The sequence below is a fragment of the Astatotilapia calliptera genome, chromosome 22, assembly GCF_900246225.1.
Source record: "Astatotilapia calliptera chromosome 22, fAstCal1.2, whole genome shotgun sequence".
Lineage (NCBI taxonomy): Eukaryota > Metazoa > Chordata > Actinopteri > Cichliformes > Cichlidae > Astatotilapia > Astatotilapia calliptera.
In genome coordinates, this window is record NC_039322.1 from 2,622,000 (window position 1) to 2,638,538 (window position 16,539).

At 43.2% G+C, this 16,539-nt stretch overlaps 1 protein-coding gene across 1 annotated transcript in view; it reads left to right on the forward strand.

Moving 5' to 3' along the window:
* Positions 1-1,024, forward strand: part of LOC113015141 (immunoglobulin kappa light chain-like) — a 175,437-nt gene extending 174,413 nt beyond the window's left edge. The window contains exon 4 of the mRNA XM_026157078.1: positions 609-1,024. Coding sequence (XP_026012863.1) covers positions 609-934 — 326 coding nt within the window. The 3' untranslated portion in view covers positions 935-1,024. The remainder of the gene's footprint in view (positions 1-608) is intronic.
* The last annotated feature ends 15,515 nt before the right edge of the window (positions 1,025-16,539 follow it).

Sequence of the window (16,539 nt, forward strand, 5' to 3'; positions counted from 1 at the left end):
AAGTCAGACTTAGAGCTTTTTTTTTTTAAATGTAATTTTCTTTTCTTTTCTTTAATTTCAGTTAATATGAAAGGTTAGGAAACTTTTTGTGTAACTGATTACATATTTTATTCATAAATTTTGTCCTAAGAAACAAAGTCAGCTTTGGAAATGATTATTCAGACACTCAGGACAATTTCCAATGAAAAAAGTTAAACTGCACAGAGTGAAGATAAAGATCTCTGGTGTTCTTATTGTATCATATCATTTAAAACAATGTAAGCAATAAAAAAAACACATGAGGTAAGTAGTGGTATTGACTTTCTTATCCAGAACAAGCTGTTTATTACGAAGAACTGATGATGTTGAAGCTTAACATCTTTTAAAAGTGTTGACACATCTTTGTTTTGTTTTTTTGTTTTTTTATTTCCAGTGTAGTTTGAACATATTTCAGCTCAAACTGTGTGATGATTCTCTCTGTGCTGATATGCATGAGAGGTTTCTTAAAGGGAAGTGAAACAATGTGTGAGTGAATGACTGGTGGAGCAGAAAAAACACCTGACAGAAACTTCTTAACGGAGAAATTCAAATTGTGGTTCTTGTCCTCTAACCTGATTGGTGTTTCCTAGGTGATGCCCGCCCCGCCCTGAAGGTGCTGGGTCCCTCCAGTGAGGAGCTGAAACAGGGGAAGGCTACAGTCATGTGTGTGGCCAACAAGGGCTTCCCCTCAGACTGGAGTCTGTCCTGGAAGGTGGATGGCAGTGGCAGCATCAGCTGGGAGGAGAGCAGGAGCCCCGTGGTGCAGGAGAATGACGGCCTCTACAGCTGGAGCAGCACCCTGAGGCTCCCTGCAGACCACTGGATGAAGGTGGGCTCTGTGACCTGTGAGGCCACCCAGGGCTCCCACACTGTGGTCTCAGAGCCACTGATGAGAGACCAGTGTCCCCAGTCCTGACCTGACTAACTGTGACTTTCATGCTGGTCTTACTTTCAGTCTGCACTCTGTAGCTTTAAAAAAAAAATCTAATTTCTTCTCTCATTTTTCATTGCTTTGTTTAAAGTTGAAAGTTTGTTTAAAGTTTTAAAGAATAAAAAAATATCTATATTAAATAAGAATTGACTGTTTGTCTTACTTTTGTGGTGATGTCAATATTAAACTCTAAATAATGATTTCCAGGGTTCTAATTGGAAGCCAGTGTGCTATCTGTAGTCAATATGAGTCAGTAGAATTAAGTCACTTTCAATACATGAAGTAAAGCAAAGTTTATGTTAAAGAGTAAGTGCGAAGGGGAATTGAGAGACACTGCCATTACTAAGCAGGATATTAAAGACATTACATTTATGCAAATTCATTGCATGCTGTGTAATGAAATGTTTCAGCATGTTGCAGTTTGTTGTATAAAACACTGAGCAGGTGGAGCAGAAAAGCGCTGTATAAGAATGAGTCTATTCTCGTGATCAGTGTTGGGGTAGGTATTTTAAGAAGTCATTTAATATACAGAGTTTTTTTGTTAAAAGTATTCAGTACGTTATTTTGCTGTTTTTGTTTCTGTAAAATCACCTGAAACACAACATGTCATAACTGTCATTGAACAATATGAACTTGAAGGCTACAGTCTCTCACACCAACATAAATCCCTATCCTAATGACGACACACATATTTTCTTTCTCTTGGCATTTAGGTATATGAATACCTGTCAAGGGTCCTTGACATACAGGTCTCCGACTCGGAGGACAAAAATTAATGTCCTGTGTCTTAGGAGGGCAGGATTGCTTTGCTTTTTCTTTATACGATGCTTCGCAATATTGGTTTTGCCTAACAACCTGTTTTTGACTCCTAAATTGATCGGGGCTCAAGAGTTGGGAGGTCGCCTTGTAATCGGAAGGTTGCCGGTTCGAGCCCCGGCTTGGACAGTCTCGGTCGTTGTGTCCTTGGGCAAGACACTTCACCCGTTGCCTACTGGTGGTGGTCAGAGGGCCCGGTGGCGCCAGTGTCCGGCAGCCTCGCCTCTGTCAGTGCGCCCCAGGGTGGCTGTGGCTACAATGTAGCTTGCCATCACCAGTGTGTGAATGTGTGTGTGAATGGGTGGATGACTGGATATGTAAAGCACTTTGGGGTCCTTAGGGACTAGTAAAGCGCTATATAAATACAGGCCATTTACCATTTACCATTAATGCAACCGCTCTACATAACAGTCAGTGTAACTGATTATAAATCTTTTATTCATGAACCTACACATTACGCTTTATTTACTAGTTGTATGTATTTTAACAGAGCAAGAGGTGGACCACACGTTTGAAGAGCTGCTGGTCTTTATAACTGGGGCTGACTTACTTCCACCACTGGGGTCCTGCAACATAGACTTTTATGATCAGGAGTCAGGGATATGCATCGATGTGCAGCTTATCCCTGTATCTTCAGAGACGTGTTGCATACGAGGATCAATTTAAAGATCTTATGAACACTGCATTAAAAGCATTCCTGGGATTTGGAAAGCTGTAGCTGCATTTACATGAACTGATGCTGGAAAGCTGTGGTTGAAACCTGTGGCCTTTTGGGAGGAAGTTGTGTTATTCTAAGTGTTCTGAAATGGGATTGCTCCTGGGCTTCTTCAAAATTGTACATTTTAAAAGTGTTTAGTATAAAAGTTTTTTGTTCTTACAAATGTGACTGTATATAGTTGTATTTATAGTCCCGTTGAGACAGGTGGGGTATGCATGCAACAAGCCATGCACCAAAAAGTGATGTTCAGAAAATGCTTCAAGTATTGGAAGGAAAATAACAATTCATCTACAAATGTTCTTTTGAAAGGTTGTTGTGCAGTCATGTTTAAGTATTCGGTTATAATATACTGCATAGTTTCTTGTTGCTGCGTTGTGTTTGTGTTGTTGTTTTAAATGTGCAATAGCTGCCTAACAAACTTTGAACTGAAAGACGCTGACTTTTGTAAAATAAAAGTATTGTAATGTCAGTTCTCATGGTGTCTCTTTACAAATTAAAGTTGAGGCTCACCTGTTACTGTCAAATACTGGTGTTGGGATCCACTGACGAGGGCTGTTCAGTACACAGGTATGTGCTTAAGTCGAGGTAAACAGTTCAATAAATTTACCTTCATCTGTTCTCAAACTGAGAGCTCAAGATTCCAGCTCAACTCAATTTGTTCAACTGCTTTCAGGAACAAAGCAGTTTTAACTCCTAAGTTTAAAGTCAGAGTTGGTTAACTCTGAGATTGGCAGCTGACCTTTGACTATAACCTGTTTAAATATTAATAACTCAATTTGAGGAATGTGAACATGTGTCAGTGCTATTATTAGAACACATACTAATATACACAGAGGGTAACGAGGGAATACACCACAGAAGGCAGACACAGCTGAACCTCATCAGACATGACGAATACACTCACACAGAACGCAGAATCCAAATAAAACAGGGAACCAGAGAATAGCTCTGAGACACGGGTTGACAGAACATAAGGAACAGAGGGACGAAGAGATGCGACTGGAAAACAGAAAATAAATGAAACAAATCATATTAATAATCAAAAAGCATGAATAGGAAGTCAACAGCTCTTTGGACCGTGGCAGTGTTGAACAGCAAAAAAGAGAAAATCTAAAAACCTGAGAAAGAAAAGATGGAAATTTGATCATTTGACTGATTTGGACTTAAAGTTTCTATTTGAAGTATTTGCTAAATTGTGCAGATAATTATGACTCACTGACTTTTGCTGACTTCATTTAGTGTTAGATTTTTTTTCTTACAGAAATATGATTTTTGATAATGATCGATATTTAGAAATTGAGATTTATTTGAGCTGGTATGAAGCAGAAGTCAAAGGTCACAAATGATTTGTTAAAAATAAATGATATATTTCCAACTTTCTTTTCCTTTAGCAACAATGACATTTTCACTCTGTGTGTGTGTGTGTGTGTGTGTGTGTGTGTGTGTGTGTGTGTGTGTGTGTGTGTGTGTGTGTGTGTGTGTGTGTGTGTGTGTCCTCAGTGAACTGTATCAGTCTCTGCAGTATCTTCCAGCTGCAGCAGTCACTTCAGTTTCTGTTCAGTCTGACTGAGGGAGGTTTTTGTACGACTGTTTTTCACTGTGTGAACACCCACTGACTGTTAGGATTGTGTTCACTCTGACAGTAATAAACTGCTGCATCTTCAGCCTGGACTCCACTGATGGTCAGAGTGAAGTCAGAGTTTGATCCACTGCCTGTAAAACGAGCTGGAATCCCTGATTCTCGAGTGCTAGCAGAGTGAATGAGACGTTTGGGAACTCCTCCATCTTTCTGTTGGTACCAGGCTAAAAGATGGTAGTTGCTCCAAACATAAACATCCTGACTGGTCGTACACTTGATGCTCACAGATCCTCCCACAGCAGAGCTCACTGCTCCAGGCTGAGTCACTGTGATCTGTCCTCTGGACTCTGAGGACACAGAGACAAAAACATAAAGCAGCTTCATGGTTTTGTGGGCTTCATTTCAGAGGGACAGATGTTGATAGAGGAGAGGAGTTTGATTCTCTGGACTTTACCTGTGAAGCAGCAGCAGAGGAGAGTCCAGATGAGGACGCAGATCAAAGTCATGTTTTTGATGAGGAGGATTTCTGTGGCTTCTGTTGTGATGAAGGACAGCTGTCAGTCATCCAGTGTTCAACTCTCAGGACTATAAACTCTCCCAGAGCACTGGAGCATGGTGCTGCTGATGCAAAGTGCCTCTCTATGGAAATATTCACAGTGACTCCAGCATGACTTCATAAGCAGTCATCACATTGTGAATTCACAGGTGTCATTTCAATCGGCCAACATGTTTCAAGAAAAATGTAAAATAGTATAATTATAATTTTTTGATCTGGGATGCACTTTCGAGGTCCAAGTATTTTTGTTTTTAGTCTGTTATTTATTCATTCGGGATCTCTAAGTGTTCTCCTTAACTACAAACTGCTGCAGCAGATTAAAAACAGAATTAAACATTCATTCAGCTACTGCTATAAAAGTCATGATGAATGATATCTTCGGGGCATTGGAACTTTTGGTGTGACTTTCTCCTGGACTGACTCCAACATGCTGTTGTCAGGGTTCCTGGGTCGTTGACCCAGCATTTTCAGTTTGTTTCATGTCTGGTTTATTCTCTGTTTTCACTCCCTGTTCTTTGTGCCAGCCTTTCCCTGTGTGTTACTTCAATTATGTTCAGCTGTTCACTCACCAGTCTCCAATCAGTCATTATTCAGCCAGTGTGTTTAAGTCCTCAGTTTCTACTCACTTACTGTCTTGTCATTGGTGTTGTCACTGCTGTCTACTCTGCATGTTTGCCTTTCAGTTCAGTTCAGTCCAGTCAGCCAGTCTTCTTCCCTGTTCTGCTCGTGCGTTCATCCTGCCATTGCAATAAACTCCCTTAATCCTCACCACGAGTGCTGCGTTTGGATCCCCTCTTCTTCACATCCACACAGCAACCCCTGACAGCTGTTTAGTAACAGATCAATCACATTAATATAATCAAGATCACAAAGTCGGTTGTCTAACTTTCTGATTGTATTTGAATTGAAAGGTGTGTAGGTTTTACCCACAAGGATTTTTTCGCCAGACACTCAAAAGTAATTGTACAACTGTCTACTACAACCCATTTCATGGAGATATAAGACTTGTTTCCTCATTATTCAAAGATAAGTTAAAAAGATGAAGTATTTTCAGTTCAAAGTTAGCATAAGGTTCAGGAAATCGTTAATCAGCTAATATACTAAACTTTAAAAACCACCCAAGACTTTCACAGGCAAAGAAATAGGATATTTTTCCATTTTTAAGTCACCTTCTTTCACCTCAACAGAGCATGCATTCCTGTTATTAAATACTAAACTGAATGCAGAGAGACACACAAACGACCAGAAACTGAATTTGGATTCAGTAAAGGCCTAGTGGAGAATTATGTTGTTGAGTTCGTTTGTTTCAGAGTCAGAGAGCCGTGTCTCTCTACAGTTTTGTTTCAAAATAGCTGATAACTATTCACTGATAGCTGCTAACATCTGCAAACAAATATAATTCTATAAAGTTGTTCTATATAGTGTGTAACTGTTAATATAGAGGGTTATTAAATTTATTGCTAATGAAATTGTAACCCAGTGTTAAAAACAGGATTAAAAGCATAAATATTGATACTCTTTTGATTAAAATACTCATTTCACAATGGGAATAAATATTGATAAAAAGCAATTAAATATAATAAATGCTGATAAAAAGCATGTAAACATAAGTTTAATCAATATGTGGATAAATGGTGTGGAGGCAGGACTGACCCTCCCCCAATCTGTGTGCGCTGCTCGGACACCTGTGTGTGCCTTCATGTACCAATCAGCTACGCTAGAGATACAGATGGAAGGAGAAAGAAGCTATCTGGATAGTAAAAGCCTTTTTGGTGAAAGTACTTGGAGAGTATTAGTGAATTCTGAAGGCCATGCAAGCTTTGTGAAGCCCTGTATAGCATTTGCTGCTTCACATTGGGCCTGTCTCAATATGCGTACTTGTAAGGGTCTGAACAGAGTTTCATCATGTTATTTTTGCACTATTATGTTCCGCCACATGTTGTTATTACATGGGTTGATTAAGGTAAACATTAGGTTGACATCTGGGGCCAGAGCTGAAACTCTTCTGGGCCAGCACAGGACCACCATTGTATCTGCAGCTGGCCTTGTGCTGGCCCATGTGTGGGCCACCTCTGGCAAACCTGATCTGGCAAACCTGATCTGGTCCACCAAAGGGCCGTCATTCTTTGCGGTATGTGGGCCATGTGTAAGCACATTGTGTGGGCCAGATCAGGGCCATAACAATTTTACTGTGTGGGTAATAGTTTATGTTACACTTCTTTTGCCCCGGATCACATTTTATTCACTACTGTTGTGTTTCTACCTCATTGTAAATAAAGTCATTGTCCACACCACAGCTCGGAGTCTGTTTTGGGTTCACTCCACGCTCTGGCGACAGCCCTGACACTTGATTAGATGTCATGGCTTTGTTCCACTGCGGTTATCAAGGGTCATGACTAAGATTCATCTTGGTATCTGTTACTGGCCCACGTTTGTTCTTTAGTTAATTATATATTTGCAAGTTGAAAACAACATGCATGAGATAGCAGTGGGACACATATTTGTGTTGAAGGGCTTTATTTTGTGTGTGTGTCCTCAGTGAACTGTATCAGTCTCTGCAGTATCTTCCAGCTGCAGCAGTCACTTCAGTTTCTGTTCAGTCTGACTGAGGGAGGTTTTTGTACGACTGTTTTTCACTGTGTGAACACATACTGGATGTTAATGTAGTGCTGACTCTGACAGTAATAAACTGCTGCATCTTCAGCCTGGACTCCACTGATGGTCAGAGTGAAGTCAGAGTTTGATCCACTGCCTGTAAAACGAGCTGGAATCCCTGATACTCAACTGCTAGCAGAGTGAATGAGCAGTTTAGGAACTCCTCCATCTTTCTGTTGGTACCAGTGTAAACGGTGATTGTTGTTCCAAACATAAACATCCTGACTGGTCGTACACTTGATGCTCACAGATCCTCCCACAGCAGAGCTCACTGCTCCAGGCTGAGTCACTGTGATCTGTCCTCTGGACTCTGAGGACACAGAGACAAAAACATAAAGCAGCTTCATGGTTTTGTGGGCTTCATTTCAGAGGGACAGATGTTGATAGAGGAGAGGAGTTTGATTCTCTGGACTTTACCTGTGAAGCAGCAGCAGAGGAGAGTCCAGCTGTCAGGACAGCTGTCAGTCATCCAGTGTTCAAGGTTCAAGGTTCAAGGTTCTTTATTATTTGTCACATGCATAGTTATACAAGTATAACACACAGTGAAATGTAAATATATATATATATATATATATACACATATAGTATATACACTGGGTGAATGTGCAGTGGTAGCAGCAAGCAGGTGAATTCTGTACATTAATATGAATAGACATCTGACTATTTTACAGGATAGACAATATAAACATATTTAAAATTAAAGGAATTGAAATGTACATTGTGCCTTGGTTTAGTGTCTGGAAGAGTCCTGTCTCAGTCAATTATAGATGATGTGAGAGGGCGGGTGTGTGTGTTTAGGGCACGGATGGCTTGGGGATAGAAGCTCCTCTTGAGTCTCTCTGTCCTTGCCCGGAAGATGCGGAACCTTCTACCAGATTGCAGAAGTTGGAACAGTTTGTTGCCAGGATGGGACGGGTCCTTCAGTATCTGCGCTGCTCTAGTCCGGCATCTCCTGGTGTAGGTGTCCTGAAGCGGGGGGAGAGCAATCCTGCAGCAGCGTTCTGCTGTACGGATCACTCTCTGGAGAGCTTTTTGGTCCTTCACACAGCTGTTCCCGAACCACGATGTCATGTTCTGTGTGAGGATGCTCTCCACAGCGCCTGTATAGAAAATCCTGAGGATCTTTGGAGAGACCCTGAACTTCCTCAGTTGTCGTAGGTGATACAGGCGCTGCCTAGCCTTTTTGGTCTGGACCTGAATGTGGGCAGACCATGTCAGGTCTGAGGAGATGTGGACACTAAGATACTTGAAGGACTGCACCCTCTCCACTGGAGCTCCATTGATGATAATGGGCTTGTAGTCTCTGTGCTGACCCCTTCTGAAATCCACCACCAGCTCCTTGGTCTTGCTGACGTTCAGCTGGAGGTGGTTGTCCTGGCACCACGATGCCAGATTCTTCACTTCATCCATGTAGGCCGCCTCATCGTTGTTGGAGATGGCACCCAACACCACTGTGTCGTCAGCAAACTTCACAATGGTGTTGGAGCCATGGGTGGCCACACAGTCCGAAGTGTAGAGGGAGTAGAGCAGTGGCGAGAGGACACATCCCTGAGGTGCTCCTGTGTTGATGGTGATGCTGTTGGAGAAGCACCTGCCCACCCTCACCACCTGAGTTCTGCCAGTGAGGAAGTCCAACACCCATGCACACAGACGGCTGTTAAGTCCCAGATCCCTCAGCTTTGTGAACAGTCTGCAGGGCACTATTGTGTTAAACGCTGAACTGTAATCAACAAACAGCATTCGCACATAGTTACCCTGTTTCTTGTCCACGTGGCTGAGAGTGGTGTGTAGGACGTGGGCGATGGCATCCTCTGTGGATCTGTTGGATCTGTAGGCGAACTGCAGCGGATCTGTGGTGTCTGGGATGGAGGAGGAGATGATGTTCTTCAGCAGCCTCTCAAACACCTTCATTACTACCGAGGTCAGTGCAACTGGCCGGTAATCGTTCAGGGATGAGGGTTTGCTGTTCTTGGGCACAGGGATGATGGTGGATCTTTTGAAGCATGTGGGGACCACAGACTTCGCCAGGGACTCGTTGAAGATGTAAGTGAACACACCTGCTAGCTGGTCAGCACAGCAGCGCAGCAGACGGCCGGTGATGCCGTCTGGCCCCGCCGCTTTCCTTGTGTTCACTCTCCTCAGTGCCGCTCGGACGTCATGCTCCGCGATGCTGGTCACCGGTCTCTCGCTGATGACGTCACTGTCCTCGGTAGTCAGGCGGTAGATAGCATTAGCCGCCTGGCTAACCTCGAAACGGGCGTAGAACCGATTCAGCTCGTTGGTGAATGCAGAGTCGGCGTTGATCGGCGCAGTGTCCCTGGCTTTGTAGTCCGTAATGGTGCGTAGTCCGTGCCACATACTCCGTGTGTTGCCCTGGTGGAAGTGGGACTCCACACGTTCCCGGTACCTGCGTTTGGCATCTCTCACCGCGCGCTGCACGCCGTATGAGGCCGCTTTGTAGGCGCTCATATCGCCAGTGGCGAGACCCGCGTTGTAGGAGGCGGTCCTGGCGTTTACTGCAGTGTGGCTCGATCTGTCCATCCACGGTTTCTGGTTTGGGAATGTGGTGACTCTCGCAGTGGGGATAATCTCCTCCGCTAGCATATTGACGAAGCATACTGCTACTTCCGTAAACTCGTTGATGTCGACTGCGCATGCTCTGAACATGTCCCAATCTACGTCGTTGAGTGCGTCCTGTAGCGTAGCTTCTGATTGGGCAGTCCACCGTTTTACTTCCTTCGTGGTCACGTCTTCCCTCCGTATGCTTTGTTTATACTGGGGAATGAGGAAGATGGCGTTGTGGTCAGACTTCCCAAAAGCCGGGTGTGAGACAGCTTTGTAGCCCTGCTTGTATGGCGTGTAGCAGTGATCCAAAATCCGATCCCCTCTCGTTGGACACGAGACATGCTGGTAAAAGTTTGGCATGACTTGTCTGAGGTTCGCTTTGTTAAAGTCTCCTGCTACAATGAGGGCTGCACCCAGGTCCTTGTTTTGAAGCGAGCTCAGCACATCATGTAATTCGGACAAAGCCATACCTGTGTCCGCTTGGGGTGGGATGTAGACCGCCGTGGCGATGACTGAGGTGAACTCACGGGGCAGATAGAAAGGGCGGCACTTAATGCTCAGGAACTCCAGATGTGGCAAGCAGCCGCTGGAGAGAGTAGAAATGCTCCTGGCATCACACCACTTTCTGTTTACCATGAAACACACTCCTCCACCTTTGGTTTTGTTCGACTCTGCCGTTCTGTCCGCGCGGAGCACAAAGAATGAATCCGACGGAGTTACGGCCTGGTCCGGCACGGTGGGGGACAGCCATGTCTCCGTGAAGCACAGAATGTTGCAGTCCCTCATGTCACGTTGGAAGGTGACCCTTGCTCTTAGGTCGTCGAGCTTGTTCTCCATGGATTGTACATTGGCCAGTAGGATACTGGGCAGTGGTGCGCGATGCGCCTGCTGTCTCAGTCTGTTCCTAATACCAGCGCGTTTTCCCCGGCGCTTCTTTGTTCTGCGCCTCGGATGAGCGGCCCGTCCTTTGTTGTTCTCCGCGTCGCGTAGAATCTCTGGCGGCCAGGAAGGGTCAGGTTTAAAAGTGTCCGAGATTAGATGTGCAACCTTGGCACCGATGTTTACAAGTGATCCGCTGTCGTATACTATAAGAGGATTTTGGGATGTAAACCAGAGCAAAAAATAAGTAAAAAACAAGAAAAGTGGATAGTCGGAGCGGAGCGGTCAGGAAGGCGTCTGGACGTGGCCGCGCCATCTTCAACTCTCAGGACTATAAACTCTCCCAGAGCACTGGAGCATGGTGCTGCTGATGCAAAGTGCCTCTCTATGGAAATGAACTGACTGACTTGGATCAGTCTGACGATGCTGTTTATCAGGAATGATTCAATCCATCGTAGTATTGAGCAGATATATCAGTTTGTTCTTCAGAATATTCTTATTCCAAAATATTTTCTATTATTTAAATGTTTTGTTTTATGGTTCATTGATGGATTCACATGTTTATCATAATATTTAGTAAGAATATATCTCGATTAATTAAAAATATGAATTAACGAGGTCACAGGTTCATCCTGTAGAGTAGCTGAGCTTAGTCTCAGAGAGTGAGGAGCTCAGACATGTGGAGGTACAGTCACTGCTCTTTGCTTCAAAGGACTTCTTATAAAACACAAACAGACACAATCAGTATCTTTTAAATGAGGCTGTTATCTCTGACAGCAATACCTATAACACCTCTTTCTGTAGCTATGATCACAACCATGTGACATGTAACAGTGGGGCAGATCAAGCATCGTTGTTCACTGCTGTTGATGTTTTTTTAATCACGAATTACAAACAATTACACAACTGAATTCCAGCTTTATTCAAATGAATAAAATTAAGTAATAAAACCCATCATGATAGAATCTCTGTTATCATCACGGACACTTTAAGTTCAAGAACATGTACCTGGATAAAAGCTGCTGTTGGAGGTAAAATCCTCAGACTGAACTTGGGACCTTCACATTTCTAATTCTTACAGAATTTAATGAGCAGAAACAAACAACTGATTGTTTAGAATTTATGATTGTTCAGCACTTTTCTGCACTTTACTGAGTGCTTACATTTGAGTCTTTCATGCTACTCTGTATACAAATCTGTACATCTGTGTCCATAACAGAGAGAGCCAAAATGGGTATGTTTGATTTGCCTTCTGTGGCGGAGGTGTGGTCCTTGGCTCATCTGCAGGGGAGGAGTGGTACAGTGAGCTCAAGGGGGCGGTACCGGGAGGCAGGTGAGCCACAGGTGGTGGCGACTGACTGATGACGCTGTCTCTTTCTGTTTCTCTATATAGTGAAGACAGAGTCGAGCGGGGACGGGGAGAGCTGGACTGGAACAGACTGTGTTCCTTGAGTTCATAACTGTCAGTAAAACGCAATAATAGTGAGCACAATCATCGTGTGTGTTGTGTACTTTTACACCTTTCTAACAATCCTATTTATGTGAAGTTGGGATAAGGTTCCAAGAAACTTAAAACCTCTGTGAAGTGTGAGTGAGGTCAAAGGTCATGAAGCTCAAGTGTCAGCATTATAAGTTAGCTTTTTAGGAGTTTCACCATTTTTCTGTTGGTAACAGAACATGTCATTACCTTCATCTACCCCATGATTGGTTGTAAATCTGAGGGTGATGGAGACCAATAAACTTCTTTTGATGAAATAATACACACTATGTTTGTTGACTCCAGAAACACCAACAGTGACATCTGGAGGAGGTTCCCCACATGTTTTGTTTTTTTGATTTTTTTTTTAAATGTGCATTACACGTGTGGCATGCCACTATGCTGTGGAGAACAACAGTCACTTATGGGGAAAAACGCTCGTCCCAAACGAGTTTAAAGGCATTTGAGTCTCAAAAAGTGGTTTTAGTGTCAGGGTTACAGTTAGGTTATAGTTAGGCATTCACTTTTGATGGTTAAGGTTATAGTAAGCAGTTAGGAAAAGCATTATGTCAATTAGATATCCTCACTAAGATATGAAACCAGTGTATTTCTTTGAGTGTGTGTACTCAGTCAACTGTATCAGTCTCTGCACTTGAGAGAGGTTTTTGTATGATGGCTTTTCACTGTGTGAACACATACTGGCTGTTAATGTAGTGATCACTCTGACAGTAATAAACTGCTGCATCTTCAGCCTGGACTCCACTGATGGTCAGAGTGAAGTCAGAGTTTGATCCACTGCCTGTAAAACGAGCTGGAATCCCTGATTGTCGAGTGCTAGCATACTTAATGAGCAGTTTAGGAACTCCTCCATCTTTCTGTTGGTACCAGGATAAAAGATGGTTGTTGCTCCAAACACGAACATTCTGACTGGTCGTACACTTGATGCTCACAGATCCTCCCACAGCAGAGCTCACTGCTCCAGGCTGAGTCACTGTGATCTGTCCTCTGGACTCTGAGGACACAGAGACAAAAACATAAAGCAGCTTCATGGTTTTGTGGGCTTCATTTCAGAGGGACAGATGTTGATAGAGGAGAGGAGTTTGATTCTCTGGACTTTACCTGTGAAGCAGCAGCAGAGGAGAGTCCAGATGAGGACGCAGATCAAAGTCATGTTTTTGATGAGGAGGATTTCTGTGGCTTCTGTTGTGATGAAGGACAGCTGTCAGTCATCCAGTGTTCAACTCTCAGGACTATAAACTCTCCCAGAGCACTGGAGCATGGTGCTGCTGATGCAAAGTGCCTCTCTATGGAAATGAACTGACTGAAAACAACAAGTAGTTGGATCAAATAGTCGATGCTGTTTATCAGTTAATCAGTCAGTTTATGAAAATGTTTTCTTTCTTGTGTTTTAGGACACATCCACACATTGATGGATGTGTGGGATTTTTAAATTTGGGTATTTTCTGCAATCTTTTACAAAAACATGTTCATTGACTGAGAAAGGCAAGAAAATGTTTCATGATCAAACCAGAGCAGTACTTTGTGATATAACCCCAAGTGTTGCCAAATGCCAACAAAACATGCAAACAATGTCTGAAGATAAAGGCTCAGACATTCGTCCTTGTAAGACAAAATCTGATTTCCTCTTGTTCACTTAAAAAAGAAGAAGAAAAGAAATGTTGTACTTGTCTACTCAAACACATGAACAGAGTTTCAGAGAATCTTCACCCTGAAAGAAGTTTTAGAAACTTACCTGTCAGCAAATCAAAGAACCGCTTACATGTAAGCAACAGGACAGAATAGAAAAGTTTTCCCCCAAAAAAGAACCTGCACATTTGAACATGGCGTCAAAAATGAAAGACATTAAAAAATCAGAGGAAAGGTACAATTTGCAAAACCTATTTTAGAGTTTTGTATAACTCAGTACAAAAAAACTTGCAGTGATTCACATTGATGCATGATGCTGACCACAGGATGCAAAAGTTAAACATGACCACAGCGCAGAATCATTCATCTCTGTTTTAATTTGATATTTTTATAACAGGACAACCTGTGAGGCTGGAAAGACGTCGGTTTCATGCCCTGAACAGGTCACTTTCTGTTTTGTGATGTAGTGTCTGCAGTGTTGGGAAGGTTACTTTTAAAATGTATTCCACTACAGATTACAGATTACATGCCCCAAAATGTATTTTGTAACGTATTCTGAATACTTTGGATTACTTAATATATGATCATGCTTTTTACAACTACATGAATGTGATTTATTACTGTTACTGAAGGCTACTCGCCGTACCAATAACAACTCGATTTTTACATCTTAATATAAATGAGTAACAGTAGGTGGACATTAGGTAAGGCTGCACTTTTTGCAGTGATCTGCAAACGCATATATAAAACAGGTCCGCGGCTCCAAACCGTAGTAAAGGGACCTCTGGCTAATCCGTCGGGTTCGTGTCGGGCTCGTAGCTGAAAACTAGCTTTACTTTGTTGTCTGGGTCAAGTTTGTAAGAGACAGAGAGAGGCGTTGAAAGGCTGCTCCAGCAGAACTTATTGTTTCGGAGGAAAACACGAACACAGTGTCCAGTCGAGTCTTAACAGCTTACTTACAGCTGGGCTCGTCAGGCTCTCTTTTTGGCTGCTGTGGTTATTATTATATTTACATGCTTCCAGCTCCCGTTTCTGCTCGATGACAGCTCGTACTTTTTCTCCCTCTTCGCGCTCACAGACACATACCAGGTACAGCAGTCCATTCTCCCTGCAGCACGGACTACACTGCCCATCAGGCTGCATTCTTTAGGGCGATGCCTGTAACACTCTGCCTGTTGCCTTCATATTAAATCATTTTTTGAATAATAATTTTTAAATATTTTTTAATATTTCTTCACGTCATAATGCTGGCAGCAAGTAGAGATGACATGGGCCGCAAGATTGAGACACAGACATTAGAGCCTCTTAATGTTTTCTTTGGGTTTCAACCAGCGTGGAATTACCATAGAGAGTGCACAGCCTAACATATGAAACAGGAGAAGACGTGTAATCCATTTATTTCAACAAAGTAATTGTAATCTGAATTGATGTGATTAGCAGAGTAATCCAAAGAGTGGAAATGTGCTGGAAATTTCTTTTATTTTATGAATTTGTCACATGTTTTAGTAATATCACTTTTGGGTCACTTCGAGGTTCACATGTGGGGAAGATTCAGCTTTAACTCTATTGCACAAAGTCAGGCATCGTGAGAAAGTTGGTGACACCCAGAGGGGGAGAATTCAACAGGTGGTGAAGTCTTTTGTTAATCAGGTCTTTGAGGATGTGGGGAAGAGGCAAGGAGCAGTCTCTATGTGACACTGGAAGAGGAGATAAAGTTGTAAACTCTCTCCCTCTCTTGGAGGGGTCAAGGGTGTGACAACAGTGTGGAAATGCCTTCTGTTTGACTGTATTTAAAGAGGGCTGCTATTCATCTTTAGAGACACGTATCAGTGCCCCACTGAATGTCGTCTCTCCCTCAACTGCTTGGGAATTAAAAAGGTGTTGGCTCATCGTGTCTGCAGACTTTGTTGATTATATTTCCATGACATTATTCTGCAGTGACAAAGTGAGATATGTCACAACAAAGGAGCGAAAACTGAAAAAGTGTTTGTTTACATTGTTGAGTTAACACCGAATATAAAAGCTTCAGTGCTCTTTGGTACGGATTCTCCAGTTTTTTTATTTAAAAGTTTTATAATTACGATTTTGATTATGTCCCCACATTCGGTGTCAATGATGGTGATGATACTGGAGGATAAACGTGAGCTCTAACACATGAGTCTGCCTACAGGAGGGAGGTTGAACGTCTGGTGTCCTGGTGCAGCCACAACAACCTGGTGCTGAATGCCCAGAAGACAGTGGAGATTATTGTGGACTTCAGGAAGCACACAGCCCCACTCCCCCCATCATCCTGACTGACACCCCCATCACCTCTGTGGACTCATTCCGCTTCCTGGGTACCACCATCACCCAGGACCTGAAGTGGGAGCCCACCATCACCTCCGTCATCAAGAAAGCCCAGCAGAGGATGTACTTCCTGAGGCAGCTGAAGAAATTCAACCTGCCAACACGGACGATGATGCAGTTCTACACTGCAATCATCGAGTCCATCCTCACCTCCTCCATCACCGTGTGGTACGCTGGAGCCACTATCAGGGACAAACAGAGACTGTAGCGTGTTGTGCGCTCTGCTGAGAAGGTGATTGGCTGCAGACTCCCATCTCTGCAGGACCTGTACACCTCCAGGACACTGGGGCGTGCAGCTCGGATCTCAGCTGACCCTTCTCACCCTGGACACAGTCTGTTTGACCTGCTCCCC